Here is a 21,107-nt window from a genome sequence, read left to right as displayed (position 1 = left end):
CCAAGGTTTTTACATCTAAGGTTACCCAACTGGTCGTAAATCCTAGATGTGATGTTGCTAGGTTTACCTACGAAGTGTTTCACGATCATATAGATCAGGGTATTGACTCCATCGGGAACACCTCTTCCTATGCGTTCGTCAAAGATGGGGTTCTCCTCCTCATCTTTTTGGACAACATACTTAATGTCTTCTTTAGACTCTTCTGTTAGACAGTTATTCCACCAATCTAACAGTTTTCCTATGAATCCTAAAATCATGAGCTCTATGACCTCTGTGTGCTGATGTCCATCATTTAGGTAGTTATTGGCTACCATGGACATGTGCTGAATCTTATTTAGGATTTCTTGTTCTGATAAACCATCTATGTTCCATTCATAGAGTTTACCAGTGGGTACTGTGAATTGGCTATTTCTTTCCTCGTACAGGAGGTCAGGGGGTGTGGGTCTGGGATACCAATTCTTGGTTAGGTTGGTTGGGTTTACCTTGGGTTGGTAAAGCCTATTTATTTGTAAACCTCGAAATTGGTCTTCGAGATGTTCTATCTCCTTTTTCGTTTTCTGAGGAGGTTCTACTAGAACTACTAGAGGTTGTGTGGGCTTCTAAAGTGACAAGCTGGTTATCTCTGAGTTGCCCTCTACTGGTTGAGGTGGTGTTAGGTGAAGGGGTGACTGGTTCCTTCTTCACAAGTTCCTCAAGTTTTTGGGCGACTATTTCTAAGGCTGTTTTATCTTTAGGTCTGAGACTTGCTGGCCTAGTTGTGGGGAGCTTAACTAAGGGCTTTTCTAAAGTCTAGATAGGTTTGCTAGGGTTTCCTGGTTGAAGGATAACCTTGTTGTCTATCCGATCTTCTATCCTATCAAGTTGTTTTCCTATAACTCCTAAACACTAGTTGGTGTAGTTGTTTTGCTCTATTACCTTCTTGACAACCTTTGCTTCATTGGTTGGGTGTTTGAAGGGAGAGGCGACTACATCACTACCACGGTGGTTAAAGAGTATGGATTCCTGGGGAGGATGACTAGACCTAACAACTTTCTTATTTTCTTTGTTGTCTTATATGGTCCAATTGGTTTTGGTAATGACACAAGACTTCTTATGCCACTCAAAATGGTTCTCAAAGTATTCAAAGAAAGGGACATTGCTGGATATCTCTTTCATTAATTCTTTCCATTTTTTCAAAACTTCTTTCTTTTGTTCTCTGGTATGGTTGGCTCTATAAGCGTCTCTCTTGACTCTATTTTTCTCTAAGTCAAACTCTTTGCCTAAGGCATCCATATCAGGAGTGACTTCCTTATCTCCATGAGTTGATGATCTATTTCAGTTTCTGGCTGAAAGGGATCTCTCATATCAGTTCCTGATGGTGAAGGAGGCTTTTGGCTATCTTGACTAGTGCTGACTTCTTCTTGATCAGCAACTGAGTGTTGCTTGGCTATGTAACAAGGGGTACTAACCTGGGATTGGGTTCTTACACCTTGGAATTTTGGTCCTAGGTCTCTCCTTGATCTGGGAAAGGGTGCTAGGTTTCTAGATGAGCTACACTAGGATGCAGGTCTATCTTTAAGAAGGATAGTTGGCTGCCTAAAAGGTTGGTGTAGATCTATTGGGGATCTAGACCTAGGTTCATCATATTCTAAGGGTGTCCTAAACCTGGATTGGTCAAAGTTTAGTCTAACCATTCCATCGGCTAGTTGCTAGACAAAATCTAGATCTGGATTTCTAGCTGGGTTTTGGATCTGTAGATAATAATTCTCATTTTCTAGAGTCCAATTGGTTGGGAAGGTAATCTCCAACCATTTTAGGGTTCTAGGGACCTGAACTGTGGATCTAACATCCTTGGCTTGGATGAGAGTGGTTTCTCCCACCTTTCTCTTGTCTATGGCTTGAACACTCATGTTCGTTCTTATGCACTTGTAATACACTCTATATATCAAGGCTAACTGTCGAGTTCCATGTAACATAAGAGTTCCATGGGTCTTAATGTTGAGGGTGAGGACCTTCATGATGTGAAGGTCATCAAGTGCTACTGTGAAGTTGGGGAAATAGTCGAAATGAACTGGTCCACCACTAAGACTGGATTCTGTGGTTCCTAAGAGGCTGTCATTAAATCTGATATGACGGGTGTCTCTAAGGGCCATAAGGATTGAGTTGTTCAACCCTTCCCTGATCAAGGGTTTAACTCCAACCTGGACTAAACCTATATGGAGGAATTTGTGTCCATTTTTCCTATGAGCTTTCAATGCTGCAGAAGGTAACAAGTACCATGTCTCATACTCCTTGTTGATGCTGTAGACTTGTTCTATAGTTCTAACATGGTAATCTGTCTTGAAAGTCTTTTTCAAGGACCATGAAGATGACTTATAGACCTGGTTTGTGGGTACCTTGGGTATGTTCCAATCACCTAGTTTTTTATCTATGTCTGATAACTGGTAAGACTCTGAATTATGAATTCCATCTTCTTGAGGGATCTCAGGGAGGGATGTACTGGAAGATCTAATGCTGGTAGAAGAGCTGCTTCTAAACAACCTATTCATTGTTCTGAATCAAAAGCTTAAGATAAACAATTACAACCTAATGACCTTTATCTCCAAATTTCTGGATCTAACCTTTAGATCTGAAACAGGATGTACAAACGGGACCAACGCCTTCTCACGAGCTAATTACAACCTCTTGCTGCCCTAATCCTTAAACACAGTGGGGACCACCCTCAACGCCTCACTCCGGCTAACACGGGCTGATCAAACACTAACAGAAAGGATACCGGGTCTTACTGGGTTGCACGACGGCTCAGATCTGGACTTACTTGTCTCAACAATACACATCTGCAACAAACTTTGGGCTAAAAACAGGAATAAGAAAAGGAAGTAACTGATTAGCTTGAACAAATAATCACAGAATAGTGAACAGTAGTTTAAACGGGAGGCTCAGCCTACCACCAAAATAGATTATAGTAAACAAAGATTGAGAAGAAATAATAGATGAAGAAAGTGATGAATGGGAATGGAAGAGTTATCAGAAAATAGATGTAAAACAAAATATAACTTGTAGGAGATAGCATAATCAAAACAATGAATAATGCACAAGCCCCAACCTCCAAAGTTGCCTAAACAGTAAACCACCAGTAGTACTAGTCAGGCAAAGAACCCTGGCCCTTTAGTACCCTTTTCTTCCAGTCCAGCAAAGGCCTTACCTGTGTCCCCATCCATTATTGCCAACCGTTATTTGGTGTCTACCATTCCAAAACCAAACTACGAAAGGCCCCATGGTCAGCACAGTTATAGCTCTGCCCTAACTACACCACCTCCCAAGACAATCACCCCATACACAGTCGAAGAACATTTTGGCCCAATAGTACCCCAAAAGCCTTCTTCTCTTCCTCCCAGAACGGGAAGATCCTCTTATGTCAGAAAGCCTTTTGTCCAGCATATCTCTTATATTGAGCCGCACTTGGTTCATATAACAGATCTTTTAGCGTTAGCAATGGAAGTTTTGCCCTTTGAATGGCATTTCCTCCCCAAACACCTAGAAAAGAACATCAGGTTCTACAAGGGCATTCTCACCCAAGAAAAGTCTGCTCGCGTTGAAAATGTCATGAATAATAGAAATCCTTCAGAAGTCCTCTACCACAAGTTCATCATCCAACGATTTGTAAGTTGCAAAGATTGGGGACATCCCTCCTCACTCAAGACCCTTACAACTCTCAAGGGATCAAAACCCCAATACAATTATTATGATTATATGGATGCCTTTGAAAAGGTTCTATTTTACCAAAACAAGAACTTTGACCATTCTTGGTTCTTGATGTTTAACAAGAAATTCTCCAGCCCAGTACCTTCGTGGTTCCTTAAGTGGTGGGAAATTTTTGGATCAATCCCTCAGATCTTCCTAGAACCCCTTCAGAATGCCTTAAGATACTTCAGCTCTAGGTTTCAAGTCACCAGTCATACTTCCCAGTTTCCAGCAATCTTGCACATGACGATCAAGTACAGAATTCACTGGATCAATATGTGGAACTATGCAATCAATCAAAATCTTCTGGACAGAGAATTCTCCATAAAATGGTGGGATAGTTTCAAGTATAATGACATTATCGCCCAGATCCACAGGGATTTTCCTCCCCCAGTCCAGAGAGCCATTGCTCATAATACAAGGTCACAATCCAGCCTAAACTCCGTCCAGATCTCCAGGAAATCTAGTAAGGAATTAAAAGATCTTGCCCAGCAGTTGCTCTTATAATCAGAAAAGTTAGAGTCAGAAGAAAAGAACTCTCCTGCCTCTTCAGAAGCCTTAGTTAATCGCATTCCAGTTGACCCCTTCTAGGATTCTCAAGATTTGTATGATGGTTACAACTTGGATAGTGATTAAGATATTCCGAAGAGCTCCAGAACAGCTCCAGAACAACCTTTTGCAGTCCGGTTACTATTCCGCTACAGTACCCACACCAGCAAAGTTCCAGACAGAACACTATAAAATCGACAATAGTAACCCCAAAGATAAGAAAAAGCAAAGTTCCATACAAAACACTACAAAGGCCATCCCTTAGGCAATCCAGTTATAGTTCAGCCTTAGTAACCCTAGCACCTAGGGCAATCACCCCATACACTGTAGAAGAACCTTTTGGCCCCATCCAGCCCCAAAAGTCCTCTTCCTATCCCCCCAGAAAAGGAAGGTCTTCTTATGTTAAGAAGCCCTTTGTCCAGCACATATCTTATATTGAACCTCATTTAGTTCACATTAAGGATCCTTTGGCCCTTGCCATGAAAGTCTTGCCTCCAGAATGGCATTTCCTCCCAAAGCACCTAGAGGAAAATATCAGATAGGGTCATCTTAGGAAACCCTTTCATGTGTTTGTTGTACCCTTTCATCATGGATACTGAAGGAATCACTACAACTTACGATCAAGAGCCTTACTGGGATATTACAGGTTACAGGTTACAGTGAGGCTCTGGAACAGGGTGTTCACACGAGACTAACGCCTTCTCTTGTGCTAACTACAACCTCTTACTGCCACAATCTTTCTACACAGTGGGGACCACCCTAAACGCCTCTCTCTCGGCTAACACGGGTTAACCAAACACTAACAAGAAAGATACCGGGTCTGACTGGGCTGCACGACAGCATAGATCTAGTCTTATATGTCTCAATAGAACACATCTGCAACAAACTTTGGGGCTAAACACAAAGATAAGAAAAAGCTGATAACTGGGAAGTAACTGATTAGCTTGAACAATTAACACAGAACAGTAAATAGAAGCTTAAACGGGAGGCTCGGCCTACCACCAAAAGAAATTGCAGTAGACAAAGACTGAGAAGAAATAGTAGATGAAGAAAGTGATGAATGGTAGTGGAAGAGTTATCAGAAAATATATATAAAACAAAATGTAACTTGTAGGAGATAACATATTCAAAATAATGATAATGCACAAAATAATGGATAACTATGGCAGTAACACCTGCCAACTTGATTGAAAATAATTATAGTAACTTACAACTTACGATCGGCCAAAACTTGGCTCTGATACCAAAAGAGGGTAAGTTATAGACTAAGGGGGAGGCCGACTGAGGCCATCTGGGTGCGGAAATATAAATTACAGGTTACAAGTGTGAAGACCATAACTATGGTGTTACAAGTGTAAACTGGAATGTGAACTGGGAATGCCATCTGTTTACAAGACTAAGGGTTGTAAAGAGAAGGGAGGCTCTGAAGTAGTTGTCTAAACTAGACCTAAAATGAGACCTGCTGAAGAATCAGCCTGAGGGTTCCTTATACAGCTGGAGGAAGCCTTGGATTCTTCAGGAGATTGTTGAAATTCCGAAGAGCAAATTGCTTTTACTGAGGGTGAATTTCTTTTCCACCGAAAGTAAATAGTACTTCTGGATTATTATGTCGGGTACTGTAGATGAACAGTGATTGTTACTGTTCATGAATAGTAACCTGTCTTTTGTCTTTATCAGGCTGCTGAGTGCGGGTACTATTCATGCATAGTGACTGGTATTGTGGATGAATAGTAACCGGACTGAAGAACTGTTCTAAATAATGACTGGTGCTATCCAAAACAACTTAATCGCTATCCAAGTTGTAACCATCATAAGGATCTTGAGAATCCTGGAAGGGGTCAACTGGATTGTGGTTGACTGAAGCTTCGAAAGAGGCAGGAGAGTTCTTTTCTTCTAACTCTAACTTCTTTGATTGTAGGAGCAACTGCTGAGCAAGATCTTTAAGTTCCTTGCTAGATTTTCCGGCGATCTGGACGGAGTCTAGGCTTGACTGAGATCTTGTGTTGTGAGCAATGGCTCTCTGAACTGGAGGGGGAAAGTCTCTGTGAATCTGACTGATGATCTGATTAAACCTGATACTATCCCACCATTTTACTGAAAACTCTCTGTCTAGGAGATTATTATTAATTGAATAGTTCCACATGCTAATCCAATGGATTCTGTACATGATCGTCATATGCAGAATTGCTGGAAACTGGGAACCATGACTGGAGGCTTGAAATCTGGAGCTGAAGTACCTAAGAGCATCCTGAAGGGGCTTTGGAAAGATCTGAGGAATCGATCCAAACATCTCCCACCACTTGAGGAACCAAGAAGGCACTGGACTGGAGAATTTCTTGTCAAACATTAAGAACCATGAATGGTCAAAGTTCTTATTCTGGTAAAATAGAACCTTCTCAAAGGCGTCCATGTAGTCATAATAACTATACTGGAGTTCTGAGCCTGTGAGAGACTTGAGTTTTGTAAGGGTCTTGAGTGAGGAGGGGTGTCCCCAATCTTTACAACTTACAAATCCTGTAATGATGAACTTGTGGTAGAGGACTTCTGAGGGGTTTGTCTTGTTCATGACATTTTTTATTCGAGCAGACTTTTCTTTGATGAGAATGCTCTTATAGAACTTGATGTTTTTCTCAGGATGTTTTGGGAGGTAATGCCATTCTAGGGGCAAAACTTCCATTGCTAGAGCTAAGGGATCTGTTATATGAACCAAATGTGGCTCAATATAAGAGATGTGCTGGATGAAAGGCTTCCTAATATAAGGAGACCTTCCTTTTCTAGATGACTGTGAAGAAGACTTTTGGGGGATTATGGGGCCTAAAGGTTCTTCAACTGTAAAAAGGGTAATTGACTTGGGAGGTGGTGCAGCTAAGGCAGTATATCTATATATATACATATCTATATATATATATATATATATATATATAATGAAATGATAATAAGGCGGTAGAACCAGCCAAGCAATATATCAAAACAATTTAAAGTAATTTAATACAGATATCAAACATAGATAGTAATTTGAAAGTATATTATCAAAATAACTTACAGATAGTAGCAGTGAAACAAATCCTTAAAAGGAATACAAGTAGTTGTAGCAGTTACAAGATTAACAGGCAGGTAGTAGTGGATAACAAATCCTCAAAGGGATTAACAAGAATTCTCAAAGGGTGCAGAACCTAAGAGGAATTCTAGGCAGTAGGTGAGACATCTCTAGAGGCTTTAAGCTTATAGAAGTCTTAAAATCTAAAATGAGATTCTGATTACAAATGAAATGAATCATGCCTTATAGAGGTAAAAACAGGCACTGTTTGCACAGTATAGAACAGTGGCAGCAGCAATCACGGGTGATCAGTAACAGCAAAGTCACGGAGTGAACGGTAAAAGTGACACAGTACTTTTTACTATTTCTTTCACAAGGGTAAATTAGCCGAAAGCAGCGGTAACAACTGTTGGTGCACGCTAACACGCTGGAGGTAGCAGCAATAATTTGGTACCAGTTTTGTCAGTTTGTGCTGACGTAGCAGTCTTCGGTATTCTGAGGACAAAAACAACAGATCAAGGTGGCAAGGGCCTGGGATGGCCTTGCAATAGTGGCAATGGCCAGGGATGGCCTAGTAGTAGTAGCAATATTAGCAGCAATGGGTCCAAGGATTAATCGACAGACAACCTTGGAGTGGTTTCTGGATCATGTCCAAATAAAATTGGATCATAAGGATAAAAAGGATCATTGGCAACAGAGGCTTCTTGAGACTTAGCATCTTCAGAGTCACAATTAGCAGCTTCCTTTTTGTCCTTCCATCGAAGGTAGGCAATAACAGAGGATTCACTAAGTCCACTGAGGTTATCAAAAGAAGACCTTTTCTTTCGGGAGGATGTCTTCTTTTTATTGGAATATAATTTCTTTTCTCTGGACTTGGGAGCAGCAGATGACATGGGAGTAGCAGATGTCATGGCTGGATAAAGCCAGTTACAGCAAATCTTAGTCATGACCATGTTTACCAGACTTAACTCAGCAACCGTAGGTAACCATGTGCGCAGTTACTACCTCTGATTCTTGTGCTGAAAGCAGCTTTCTTCGTACTGTGTACATGGTAATGGTAATGGTCAACTACGTATTCCTGCACTGAAGTCTTGAAATGGCAGACTTGAAATTTGCTGCAAATTTGATTTCTATATATTTCCAAGAAAGGTCGTTCTTGTCTTGTTCTGAGATCTGGAAATTCTCAATATTAACTTGATTTGAATGAAAATATTAAAATTTGCTGAGAATTGGACTACATATGTTATCTAAAGAAGACAGCGAAAAGAATGGAGCAGAGACTGCTGTAAAATCCAGAGATTGTTTGAACACTGAAACCATTTTGTTTGGTCCAGATCTTTTCTACTTTCCATTCTAATTGTTGAACATCATGACTGTATATTTGTCATTCATTTTTCTTATTATTTGGTGCAGGTGAAACTGCAGAGATATCCATTGATCCTAACGAGGAAGATGTAGATGATGCCAAAAAAATGAGTGGCGATGGGAAGACTGTTCATTGTGATGATCATCTCACTCCTGCAGAAAGGCGATATATTGAACAGAGGGAGCAAATTGATGTTCATAGATTAGCTAAGGTAGCTAATAAATCTCACCGTGACAGGATTCAGGATTTCAACCAGTATCTGGCAAACATGAGTGAGCATTATGACATTCCTAAAGTTGGTCCAGGATGATTCAGGCAAGTTTATGAGTATGAAGAAGGATCAACCTTTCATGTCAGTGCTATGTATACAATGTGGTTCTTGTCAACAGTATTTTTTATTTGGTCATATTGTGCTATATGGCAGATGATTTTCTGTTTGGTGGTTCCTTTCTGTTCTGGAACTTGATTACAAGTTGCTCTCTATGAAATTTGCATTTGCAAGAAAAACTCGTATATATAGCCATCTTAATATGCTAATTAGTGCTTGACTGTCATCTGTTCCTGCTCTGGGTTTCCCACAAGTCCCTTCCACTTCTTAGATGGTATTGGTGAATTGACACACTTAGAAGTAGATAGCATTTATCAGCTCTTAAGCATGTAAAAGCATTGGTTTGTTAGAATTTTTCCCGCTTGAAAACTCTCTTTCTTTGTGTGTTCTTTTGTTATTGTATTGAAAGTTGGTCTCGTATATATGATTAGAAGACCCTCTTAATTATCATTGTCAAGATATTCATGAACAATTATGATCAAAGTTGGAGCAGAAGTAATGGAAAAATTGAGAAGTGGCTAAAATGTATGTGAGAAGTGTGCATTATGAGATATACAATGTACAAGAAGATGATAATGGAGACGTGGGAGCTGATGTCTTATGTTTAAACTCTATTTTATCTATAAATAAAGTAGTATGTTAATGGAATAGGAGTATGTTAACGGTTCCCTGTGCACTCGTTGAGGAGGATAAAAACAGGTCCCACTTGCGTTGGTAAGTAACAAAAGCTAATAAATAAATACCCTTTAAATTTTAAGTAACTTGACCACTAAACCAAAAAGGAAAAAAAAGTCAATATTATATAAATAGCAATGTATAATTCTAAATTATTGATATTCTGGAGAGTTTTTATAATAATAGGTATGTATAATTCTAAATTATGATGTAGAATTCTTTAAATTTCATTTCATCATTTCAAATACTTGAAATTTCATACTCTAGTAATTGATAAGCAAACATAAAAAAGCATGTTTAACTCACTTAGGAAATTTGAAAAAAATTTAAAAAAAAGAAAAATTGTATTGTCGTCATCTCCATTATTCATCAAGGGTCAGGATATGAACTAGACAAAATAATAATAATAATAATTTACAAAATTACTTGAATTGAAATGGATAAATTTTAAGTGATACTCTCAGGGAAATCCTAAGATAATTCATGATGTATAGTACTTGAAGGCCAGTTTTTGTGAAATGAATGCTTGAAATTACATCACCTCTATCAATCACTTAGCAAACATCATAAAGCATGTTTAAGTTTAACACAATTTAGAAATTTTGTCATCATCTTCCCTACCAAAGACTCTCTGGTTGCATAATCTACAATCTTTGTTTTAAATAGTCTGTTAAGTTTATTTGGGTGAATTATTATTTCGGGTCATTAAATTTATTTTGTCATTTTAGTCCTTAAATGTAACATTTCTATCAAATTAATCCGTCCATCCATTAATATTTATAAAATTGTTGAAGTATAGTAAAACAGAGTTGCATCATATATGTAATTTAAGGAGTAAAATGGCAATGGATGGAATGACCAACTGGACAAGAATATCAGAGTTTCAAGGACAAAACAAAAAAGTAAATTAGGGAAGAAGATGACAATTCACTCTAATTTGGAATTTTGCCAATCCTATACTTTTTGTGCTGACCAAAAGGAGACGTCATTTTTGAGTTTATAATATTCTGCTTGTGTTGCTGCTAACTTCAACCTTGGCTGCTTGCTGTCTTTCAAGCTGGTCATATCCATGCTTTTCCCTGCAAGTAATTTGACAATACCTTGAAGTCCAAAGAAGCTTCTCTCAATGATTTCCTTGTCAAAAGAGAATAAAGGACAATATGAGACCAAATTACTTTTCAATATAAGAATTTAAAAGTCAGCTTAGAAATGTCAGGTTCATTTCTGTGAAAACACATTCATAAAAAAAAAAGATAATAATAATAATAAAAGTCTATGCAGAGGAATAGTAATACAAAATTTTTCTAGACTCCACATTATAAATTCATTGAGGCATCCCACAAAAATTGTAGGAGAGTTTTTAGTGTCCCTCAAGAGCATAAATCTTGTAAAACCCTTTTTCTCAAAAAAATATTTCAAAATTACGTATTGCCAACAAGATTGTGCTCTCTGAAAATGTCCCTAAACCAAAGAATTCCCAATGTTCAAAAACTTCTGTCAACAGCAGCCACTGTTGCTGCAACAGCAATGCTGGTTAGGAGCATTGCCTATGATTACATACCAAATGATATCCACCGCTAACTATCCTCTCATTTACATAACCTTTCCAGACTTTTCTCTACTCGATTCACCATTGTGATAGAAGAATTCCAAGGTCTCTCAAAGAATCAAATGTTTGATGCGGCAGAGGTCTACTTAGGTACCATAACTAGCTCCTCAGTTCAAAGAGTTAGAGTGGGCAAAGATGAGAATGCAAAAAGTTTAGTAGTTACCTTGGATCGAAATGAAGAGATGGTTGATGTTTTTGAAAATATACAGATGAATTGGAACTTGGTTTGTACACAAGTTGAGCCATCAAATTGCAGAAATCAAAACATGAGTGATCTTAATGCCACGCTGAGGTCAGAGGTCAGATCCTATGAGCTAAGTTTTCACAAGCGACATAAAGACAAGGTATTAAGTTCCTACTAGCCATATATTTTAAGAAGGGCAAAGTCCATTAGAGATGAGTGCAAAACAGTGAAGCTACGCACGGTTATAGCATATAGATCATGTTGGGACCCAAATGCAGTCAATCTCAATCACCCAATGACGTTCAAGACCCTTGCCATGGATTCCGAGCTTAAGAAGGAACTGATGGAAGATTTGAACAACTTTTTGAATGGGAAGGAGTACTACAAAAGAATTGGGAAAGCTTGGAAACGAGGGTACTTGTTATATGGTCCCCCGGGTACAGGAAAATCAAGTTTGATTGCAGCAATGGCAAATTATTTGAATTTCGACATCTATGACTTGGATCTATCTGAGGTCAGGTACAATACTGAACTCAGGCTTTTGTTGCTCAGCATGCCTAGCAGATCAATACTTGTCATAGAGGATATTGATTGCTCTATCAAGCTAGAAAACCGGGAAAATGAGAATGATCGCAATACTGGAAACAATAAGGTAATCGCCATTATATACTACAGTTGTCTGTGTTTCACCTATAAGACTAAAAACAAATTGTAGTGTTAATTATTTGAGACTCCCACAAATTTTGACTAATACTTCTTAAACTATGCCTTTTAGATTTTAAGCAATCTTACATGGATATAAAAGAGAGGAATTGGTAACAGCTAGTTTCTAGATAATAAGGGAGGTATAGCATGGCTAAAAAGAAAATGGGTACTACAAATTAGGCAAATCGATTTTTCTTACATAGGTGCATTATAGCCTTCAAGTAAAATTCTCTCTAACATTTGCTTTGATTTATAAACAGATGACTCTCTCAGGACTGCTCAATTTCATAGATGGTCTTTGGTCATGTTGTGGTGATGAGCGTGTCATCATTTTCACGACCAATTACAAAGAACAACTCGATCCTGCTTTGTTGAGACCTGGTCGTATGGATGTGCATATTTGCATGTCATACTGCACCCCTTCTGTATTCAAGCACCTTGCTTTGAACCATCTGGGGCTTTGCCATCATGGTCTCTTTCAACAGATCGATAGGCTCATAGAGGATGTAAAGGTCACTCCTGCAGAAGTTGCAGGGGAGCTGATGAGAAACAAAGACACTGATGCTTCCCTTCAAGGACTACTGAACTTCCTCCAGAACAAGATGAATGAAGGAGATAAAGTTACCAGTAACAACATCTGAGTAAATAAAAAATAATTAGACCAAGAAACCATATTTTAGGCTAATAGAGAAGGGCTTTTTTTCACTGTTATCCAGGATTTATGTGATAAACCAGATGAATTTTTGTCCACAAGTTTCTTCAATTCAAAAATGCCAAGCATGCCACATGCCATTTCCATTGCTTCTTAATAAAGTGATTATTTGCATTGGTATCAACAGAGTATGCTAATTCATTTAGAAGATTATAAATGCGCTAGCAAATTGTCAAATGCCTCACATTAATAAACCAGTGTTTCACACATCCATATGATTCATACAATGAGTTGAAAATGTCTCAATGACATTCAAAACGACCCTTCTATTGGGGTGTTTCAGAATTTCACATACTTTTAATTTGGGTAAAGAGAGTGTTTTTCTGGATATATGTTGGGATACCTACATTCTTCGGATTTTGAGGAAACCAAAAGCCAAATAGTTTCTCAAAAGAGAACCAAATTAGTAAATCCATCTTGGTTCATGAGTTCAATCCTATTTGCAACGCCTGCCTTTGCTCTTAATGTCCTTAATATTCTATCACTGTCAAATAATGCTTGCCATATTTATCTAAACACGAAATTGAATTTTTGATTACTCATTGACAGATAATGGCACCATTACTTTAGACTTCACTAATAGAATAGAACAATAGTACAGTACAAAATAAGAGAAATTGAGTTTCAAATTGGGGAAAAATGGGAATGGATTAGGGTTTTGGAGAGTGTTTCTTTCACATTTGGGTTTTCTATTTACCTAGCTACCAACTACAACGAGCATTGTCACCACCATACAGGTATTCTTCTTGTTTTGAATTTTGATTTTTGAACAATTCCATTTAATTTTTAGAGTTAAGAGAGTTTTTATCCCTTTGGACAGTTTTTGCTGACAATTTTGTCATGTGGCCAGTGGCCAAAAAAAATCAAACATCTTAGTTAGTAGCATCTCAACTCTTACACTATGTTTGGATGGGTGGATTTTAGAGAGGATGGAAAAAAAAAAGAGTGGAAAATATGAGAGAAAATGAGTGGGAAGGGTGTTTGGATGAGAGGGGGAGGGGGAGAGAAAAGTGGTGGGGTCCAGCTATTTTCTCTCTGGGCCCACCACAATTCAATCTCTCCAAAATTGAGAAAAAATGGGAGAGAAAAGGAAGAAGAGTGTGTTGGACAAAATTGTCCTTCTCCATTTAATGCCAACTTTTTGTCTTTTTCTACTTTTGTCTTTCCATTGTTTTTTTTTTTTTTTTTTTTTTTTTGTGTATAAAATTTTGCACAGTAGACATTGGTTCTTTTTGTTTGTTTTTATCTGTTTTTTTTTTTTTTAATATCCTTTTAGCATTTGCTTATTTTATAAATAAATTAATTAATTAAATTGTCCATACAATTTTTTTTTAATAATAAATGTGTTACTTTTTGTTTATATATTTAGTAAGGACATAATAGTAAATTTATATCAACTTTATTTTTCATCCTCTCATTTTTTATCTCAACCAAACAAAAAAGTTTTCCATCCCTCCACTTTTCCACCCTTCCAACCAAACACAAATGAGGGAAAACTAAATATTTTCTATCATCTCACTTTTCCAACCTCCCACAATTTTCTATCTTCCTATTTTTCCATTCTCCCAACCAAACGGACCCTTAGAGACTCAAGTTCACTTAAGGAACCAAAGGGCCACAAAAAATCCAAGATCTTAGTAAAAGTCAATGCTTAGTCTTCTTGGACATAGTTTCAATCAATTTTTGTGGAATGGCAGAGGTGAAGGCAGAGGAGGAGTCAGGGTGTCTTGGGAAAAAGTTTGTCTCCCAAAGAAAGAAGGCGGGCTTGGCTTGAAGAGAATTAAAGACTGGAAGAAAGGAGCTATTATGAAGCTTATTTGGAACCTTTTCACTCAAGTTGGCTCACTATGGGTTGCATGGGTGCAGCAGTGCCTTCTTAAAGGAAGATGCTTTTGGACAATCAAAGTTCCCCAAGATTGTACTTGGGGGATGGAGGCTATCTGATGCCGGGCATTTCAAGTAGCTACACCCTAATCCTTTAGTAACTAAATACTTAGTTATATGATTGTTTAAAGCATTGGCCAATAGGTTTTAGACACTTGTCAATCATCTAGAAGGCTGTCAATGCCAAACAACTAGTATAAGTACCAAAATGTAAGCACTTGTAAATCAGTTTTTGTATGTGAATGAAATAAGCCTTTTAGAGCATTTTTTGAGAACTTTGTGTTCTTTGCAAAGGTGCCTAACCACCTTTCAATTTGTTCAAAGCAACTCACATCCCATTTAGTTCTAATTCATATCACAGTCCATCACTTTCCCTGCATCACTATCCTTAAACTAAGACCAACAGCTAGAAAATTCCTGAGTTTTGAGGTTGGAGACTGAAAAAGAATCTTCCTATGGCATGAATTTATGGCGTCTTGATGGTGTTTTGTTCCAAAAATATAGGTATAGGGTCAAATAAGATGTGACTAGTCAATTTGAGGCAAAGGTAGAGTCTGTGTTCAAGGAGAAGCAATGGATTTGGAAGGCTGCCAGGTCTGACCAGCTTGTTGATATTCAAAGCATGCTTAGTCTAGTTTAGTTACATGACCACCCTTTAAATTTTAAGTAACTTGACCACTAAACCAAAAAGGGAAAAAAAATTCAACTATATCTTCATAGGAATGTATAATTCTAAATTATTGATATTCTGGAGAGTTTTTATAATAATAGGTATGTATAATTCTAAATTATGATGTAGAGTTTTTTAAATTTCATTTCATCATTTCAAATACTTGAAATTTCATACTCTAGTAATCGATAAACAAACATAAGAAAGCATGTTTAACTCACTTAGGAAATTTGAAAAAAATTTAAGAAAAAGAAAAATTGTATTGTCATCTCCATTATTCATCAAGTGTCAGGATATGAACTAAACAAAATAATAATAATAATAATTTACAAAATTACTTGAATTGAAATGGATAAATTTAAGTGATACTCTCAGGGAAATCCTAAGATAATTCATGATGTAGAGTTCTTGAAGGCCAGTTTTTGTGAAATGAATGCTTGAAATTACATCGCCTCTATCAGTCACTTGGCAAACATCATAAAGCATGTCTAAGTTTAACACAATTTAGAAATTTTGTCATCATCTTCCCTACCAAAGACTCTGTGGTTGCATAATCTACAATCTTTGTTTTTTTTGTTTTTTTTTTTTTTTAGAAATATCTAAAATCTTTGTTTTAAATAGTCTGTTAAGTTTATTTGGGTGAATTATTATTTTGGTCATTAAATTTATTTTGTCATTTTAGTCCTTAAATGTAACATTTCTATCAAATTAGTCCGTCCATCCATTAATATTTATAAAATTGTTGAAGTATGGTAAAACAGAGTTGCATCATATATGTAATTTAAGGAGTAAAATGGCAATGGATGGAATGACCAACTCGACAAGAATATCAGAGTTTCAAGGACAAAACAAAAAACTAAATTAGGGAAGAAGATGACAATTCACTCTAATTTGGAATTTTGCCAATCATATACTTTTTGTGCTGACCAAAAGGAGACGTCATTTTTGAGTTTATAATATTCTGCTTGTGCTGCTGCTAACTTCAACCTTGGCTGCTTGCTGTCTTTCAAGCTGGTCATATCCATGTCTTTCCCTGCAAGTAATTTGACAATACCTTGAAGTCCAAAGAAGCTTCTCTCATTGATTTCCTTGTCAAAAGAGAATAAAGGACAATATGAGACCAAATTACTTTTCAATATAAGAATTTAAAAGTCAGCTTAGAAATGTCAGGTCATTTCTATGAAAACTTATTCATGAAAAAAATAATAATAATAATAATAAAAACCTATGTAGAGGAATAGTAATACAAAATTTTTCTAGACTCCACATTATAAATTCATTGAGGCATCCCACAAAAATTGTAGGAGAGTTTTTAGTGTCCCTCAAGAGCATAAATCTTGAAAAAGCCTTTTTTCTCAAAAAAATATTTCAAAATTACGTATTGCCAACAAGATTGTGCTCTCTGAAAATGTCCCTAAACCAAAGAATTCCCAATGTTCAAAAAATTCTGTCAACAGCAGCCACTGTTGCTGCAACAGCAATGCTGGTTAGGAGCATTGCCTATGATTACATACCAAATGATATCCAGCGCTACCTATCCTCTAATTTACATAACCTTTACAGACTCTTCTCTTCTCGATTCACCATTGTGATAGAAGAATTCCAAGGTCTCTCAAAGAATCAAATGTTTGATGTGGCAGAGGTCTACTTAGGTACCATAACTAGCTCCTCAGTTCAAAGAGTTAGAGTGGGCAAAGACGAGAATGAAAAAAGTTTAGTAGTTACCTTGGATCGAAATGAAGAGGTAGTTGATGTTTTTGAAAATATACAGATGAATTGGAGCTTGGTTTGTACACAAGTTGAGCCATCAAATTGCAGAAATAAAAACATGAGTGATCTTAATGCCACTCTGAGGTCAGAGGTCAGATCCTATGAGCTAAGTTTTCACAAGCGACATAAAGACAAGGTATTAAGTTCCTACTTGCCATATATTTTAAGAAGAGCAAAGTCCATTAGAGATGAGAGCAAAACAGTGAAGCTACACACGGTTGTTGAATACAGATCATGTTGGGACCCGAATGCAGTCAATCTCAATCACCCAATGAAGTTCAAGACCCTTGCCATGGATTCCGAGCTTAAGAAGGAACTGATGGAAGATTTGAACAACTTTTTGAATGGGAAGGAGTACTACAAAAGAATTGGGAAAGCTTGGAAACGAGGGTACTTATTATATGGTCCCCCGGGTACAGGAAAATCAAGTTTGATTGCAGCAATGGCAAATTATTTGAATTTCGACATCTATGACTTGGATCTATCTGATGTCAAATCCAATACTGAACTCAGGCTTTTGTTGCTCAGCATGCCTAGCAGATCAATACTTGTCATAGAGGATATTGATTGCTCTATCAAGCTAGAAAACCGGGAAAATGAGAATGATCACAATACTGGAAACAATAAGGTAATCATCATTATATACTACAGTTGTCTGTGTTTCACCTATAAGACTAGAAACAAATTATAGTGTTACTTATTTAAGACTCCCACAAATTTTGACTAATACTTCTTAAACTTATGCCTTTTAGATTTTAAGCAATCTTACATGGATATAAAAGAGAGGAATTGGTAACAGCTAGTTTCTAGATAATAAGGGAGGTATAGCATGGCTAAATGGAAAATGGGTACTACAAATTAGGCAAATCGATTTTTCTTACATAGGTGCATTATAGTCTTGAAGTAAAATTCTCTCTAACATTTGCTTTGATTTATAAACAGATGACTCTCTCAGGACTGCTCAATTTCATAGATGGTCTTTGGTCATGTTGTGGTGATGAGCGTGTCATCATTTTCACAACCAATTACAAAGAACAACTCAATCCTGCTTTGTTGAGACCTGGTCGTATGGATGTGCATATTTGCATGTCATATTGCACCCCCTCTGTATTCAATCACCTTGCTTTGAACCATCTGGGGCTTTGCCAATCACAGTCTCTTTCAACAGATCGAAAGGCTTATAGAGGATGTAAAGGTCACTCCTGCAGAAGTTGCAGGGGAGCTGATGAGAAACAAAGACACTGAAGCTTCCCTTCAAGGACTACTGAACTTCCTCCAGAACAAGATGAATGAAGGAGATAAAGTTATTAGTAACAACATCTGAGTAAATAAAAAATAATTAGATCAAGAAAGCATATTTTAGGCTAATAGAGAAGGGTTTTTTTTCACTGTTATCCAGGATTTATGTGATAAACCAAATGAATTTTTGTCCACAAGTTTCTTCAATTCAAAAATGCCAAGCATGCCACAAGCCATTTCTATTGCTTCTTAATAAAGTGATTATTTGCATTGCTATCAACAGAGTATGCTAATTCATTTAGAAGATTATAAATGCGCTAGCAAATTGTCAAATGCCTCACATTAATAAACCAGTGTTTCACACATCCATATGATTCATACAATGAGTTGAAAAGGTCACAATGACATTCAAAACGACCCTTCTAATGGGGTGTTTCAGAATTTCACATACTTTTTAATTTGGGTAAAGAGAGAGTTTTTCTGGATATATGTTGAGATGCCTACATTCTACTGATTTTGAGGAAACCAAAAGCCAAATAGTTTCTCAAAAGAGAACCAAATTAGTAAATCCATCTTGGTTCATGAAAAAACCAGATATGCTTATTGACAATGTTCATGAGTTCAATCCTATTTGCAATACCTGCCTTTGCTCTTAAAGTCCTTAATATTCTATCACTGTCAAATAATGCTTGCCATATTTATCTAAAAACAAAATTGAATTTTTGATTACTTGTTGACAGATAATGGCACCATTACTTTAGACTTCACTGAACAATAGTACAGTACAAAATAAGAGAAATTGAGTTTCAAATTGGGGAAAAATGGGAATGGATTAGGTTTTGGAGAGTGTTTCTTTCACATTTGGGTTTTCTATTTACCTAGCTACCTACTACAATGAGCATTGTCACCACCATACAGGTATTCTTCTTGTTTTGAATTTTGATTTTTGAACGATTCCGTTTCATTTTTAGAGATAAGAGAGTTTTTGTCCCTTTGGACAGTTTTTGCTGACAATTTTGTCATGTGGCCAGTGGCCGAAAAAAATTCAAACATCTTAGTTAGTAGCATCTTGACTCTTAGAGACTCAAGTTCACTTAAGGAACCAAAGGGCCACAAAAAATCCAAGATCTTAGTAAAAGTCAATGCTTAGTCTTCTAGGAGATATCCTTTTCAGGTTGGCCTCAATTATTGCAACCCATTTTTTAAAGCATTCAGAGATTTAGCTGCAGCATCTTCATACTCCCAAAGGTCATAGCCACCATTGAACATAGTTTCAATCAATTTTTGTGGAATGGCAGAGGTGAAGGCAGAGGAGTCAGGGTGTCTTGGGAAAAAGTTTGTCTCCCAAAGAAAGAAGGCGGGCTTGGCTTGAAGAGAATTAAAGACTGGAAGAAAGGAGCTATTATGAAGCTTATTTGGAACCTTTTCACTCAAGTTGGCTCACTATGGGTTGCATGGGTGCAGCAGTGCCTTCTTAAAGGAAGATGCTTTTGGACAATCAAAGTTCCCCAAGATTGTACTTGGGGGATGGAGGCTATCTGATGCCGGGCATTTCAAGTAGCTACACCCTAATCCTTTAGTAACTAAATACTTAGTTATATGATTGTTTAAAGCATAGGCCAATAGGTTTTAGAAACTTGTTAATCATCTAGAAGGCTGTCAATGCCAAACAACTAGTATAAGTACCAAAATGTAAGCACTTGTAAATCAGTTTTTGTATGTGAATGAAATAAGCCTTTTAGAGCATTTTTTGAGAACTTTGTGTTCTTTGCAAAGGTGCCTAACCACCTCTCAATTTGTTCAAAGCAACTCACATCCCATTTAGTTCTAATTCATATCACAGTCCATCACTTTCCCTGCATCACTATCCTTAAACTAAGACCAACAGCTAGAAAATTCCTGAGTTTTGAGGTTGGAGACTGAAAAAGAATCTTCCTATGGCATGAATTTATGGCATCTTGATGGTGTTTTGTTCCAAAAATATAGGTATAGGGTCAAATAAGATGTGGCTAGTCAGTTTGAGGCAAAGGTAGAGTCTCTGATCAATGAAAAGCAATGGATTTGAAAGGCTGCCAGGTCTGACCAGCTTGTTGATATTCAAAGCATGCTTAGTCTAGTTTAGTTACATGATGCAGACAGCTCTTTGGGCCTCTTCACACAAATTTACTTGTGCCGGTACATGGGAGGAAATCAGAGTGAAAGGACAGGTTGGTCCTTGGTGGAAGCTGGTCTGGTCTGAGATTAACATACGTAGGAACTCTTTTATTGGCTGGTTAACTATGAGAAATAATTTGCCTAACAAGGAGAGATTGATCAAATGGGGTTACAATGACAAATAGTCTGAGTGTATTGATTTGCAACCTAGCTTGGTGGGCTACTGTGTATCACATTTGGCAGCAAAGAAATGATGTAATCCATTCAAGCAGGATTAGGAGTGATAAACAAATTGTCAAAGATATCATGAGAGATGTCAAGGGCATATTCGAAAGTAAATTGCAAAGCCAATAACTCTATTTTGAACAGGATCTTGTGTTGTAGATGGGGCTTGAATCCTAGTTTGCTCTTTTAAGAAGACATAATCTGGTTTTGATGATAGCTGCTGTTTCTAGGCTTATGCAGGATGGTGTATTCTGGTGCCTTAATGTAGTTACATCAG

At 37.2% G+C, this 21,107-nt stretch overlaps 1 protein-coding gene and 2 pseudogenes across 1 annotated transcript in view; all 3 read left to right on the top strand.

The window, feature by feature from the left end:
• Positions 1-9,425, top strand: part of LOC115989538 (protein FAM32A-like) — a 69,217-nt gene extending 59,792 nt beyond the window's left edge. Inside the window, exon 2 of the mRNA XM_031113247.1 lies at positions 8,723-9,425. Within this exon, the coding sequence (XP_030969107.1) occupies positions 8,723-8,985 (263 nt within the window). The 3' untranslated portion in view covers positions 8,986-9,425. The remainder of the gene's footprint in view (positions 1-8,722) is intronic.
• Positions 9,426-11,133: 1,708 nt separating this feature from the next.
• Positions 11,134-12,817, top strand: LOC115991346 (annotated as a pseudogene).
• A 4,033-nt stretch (positions 12,818-16,850) lies between these two features.
• Positions 16,851-18,536, top strand: LOC115991345 (annotated as a pseudogene).
• Positions 18,537-21,107: the final 2,571 nt, after the last annotated feature.

The sequence above is a fragment of the Quercus lobata genome, chromosome 5, assembly GCF_001633185.2.
Source record: "Quercus lobata isolate SW786 chromosome 5, ValleyOak3.0 Primary Assembly, whole genome shotgun sequence".
Classification (NCBI taxonomy): Eukaryota; Viridiplantae; Streptophyta; class Magnoliopsida; order Fagales; family Fagaceae; genus Quercus; species Quercus lobata.
The sequence above is the reverse complement of the archived record's forward strand: the minus strand, read 5'-3'. Positions and strand labels throughout refer to the sequence as shown.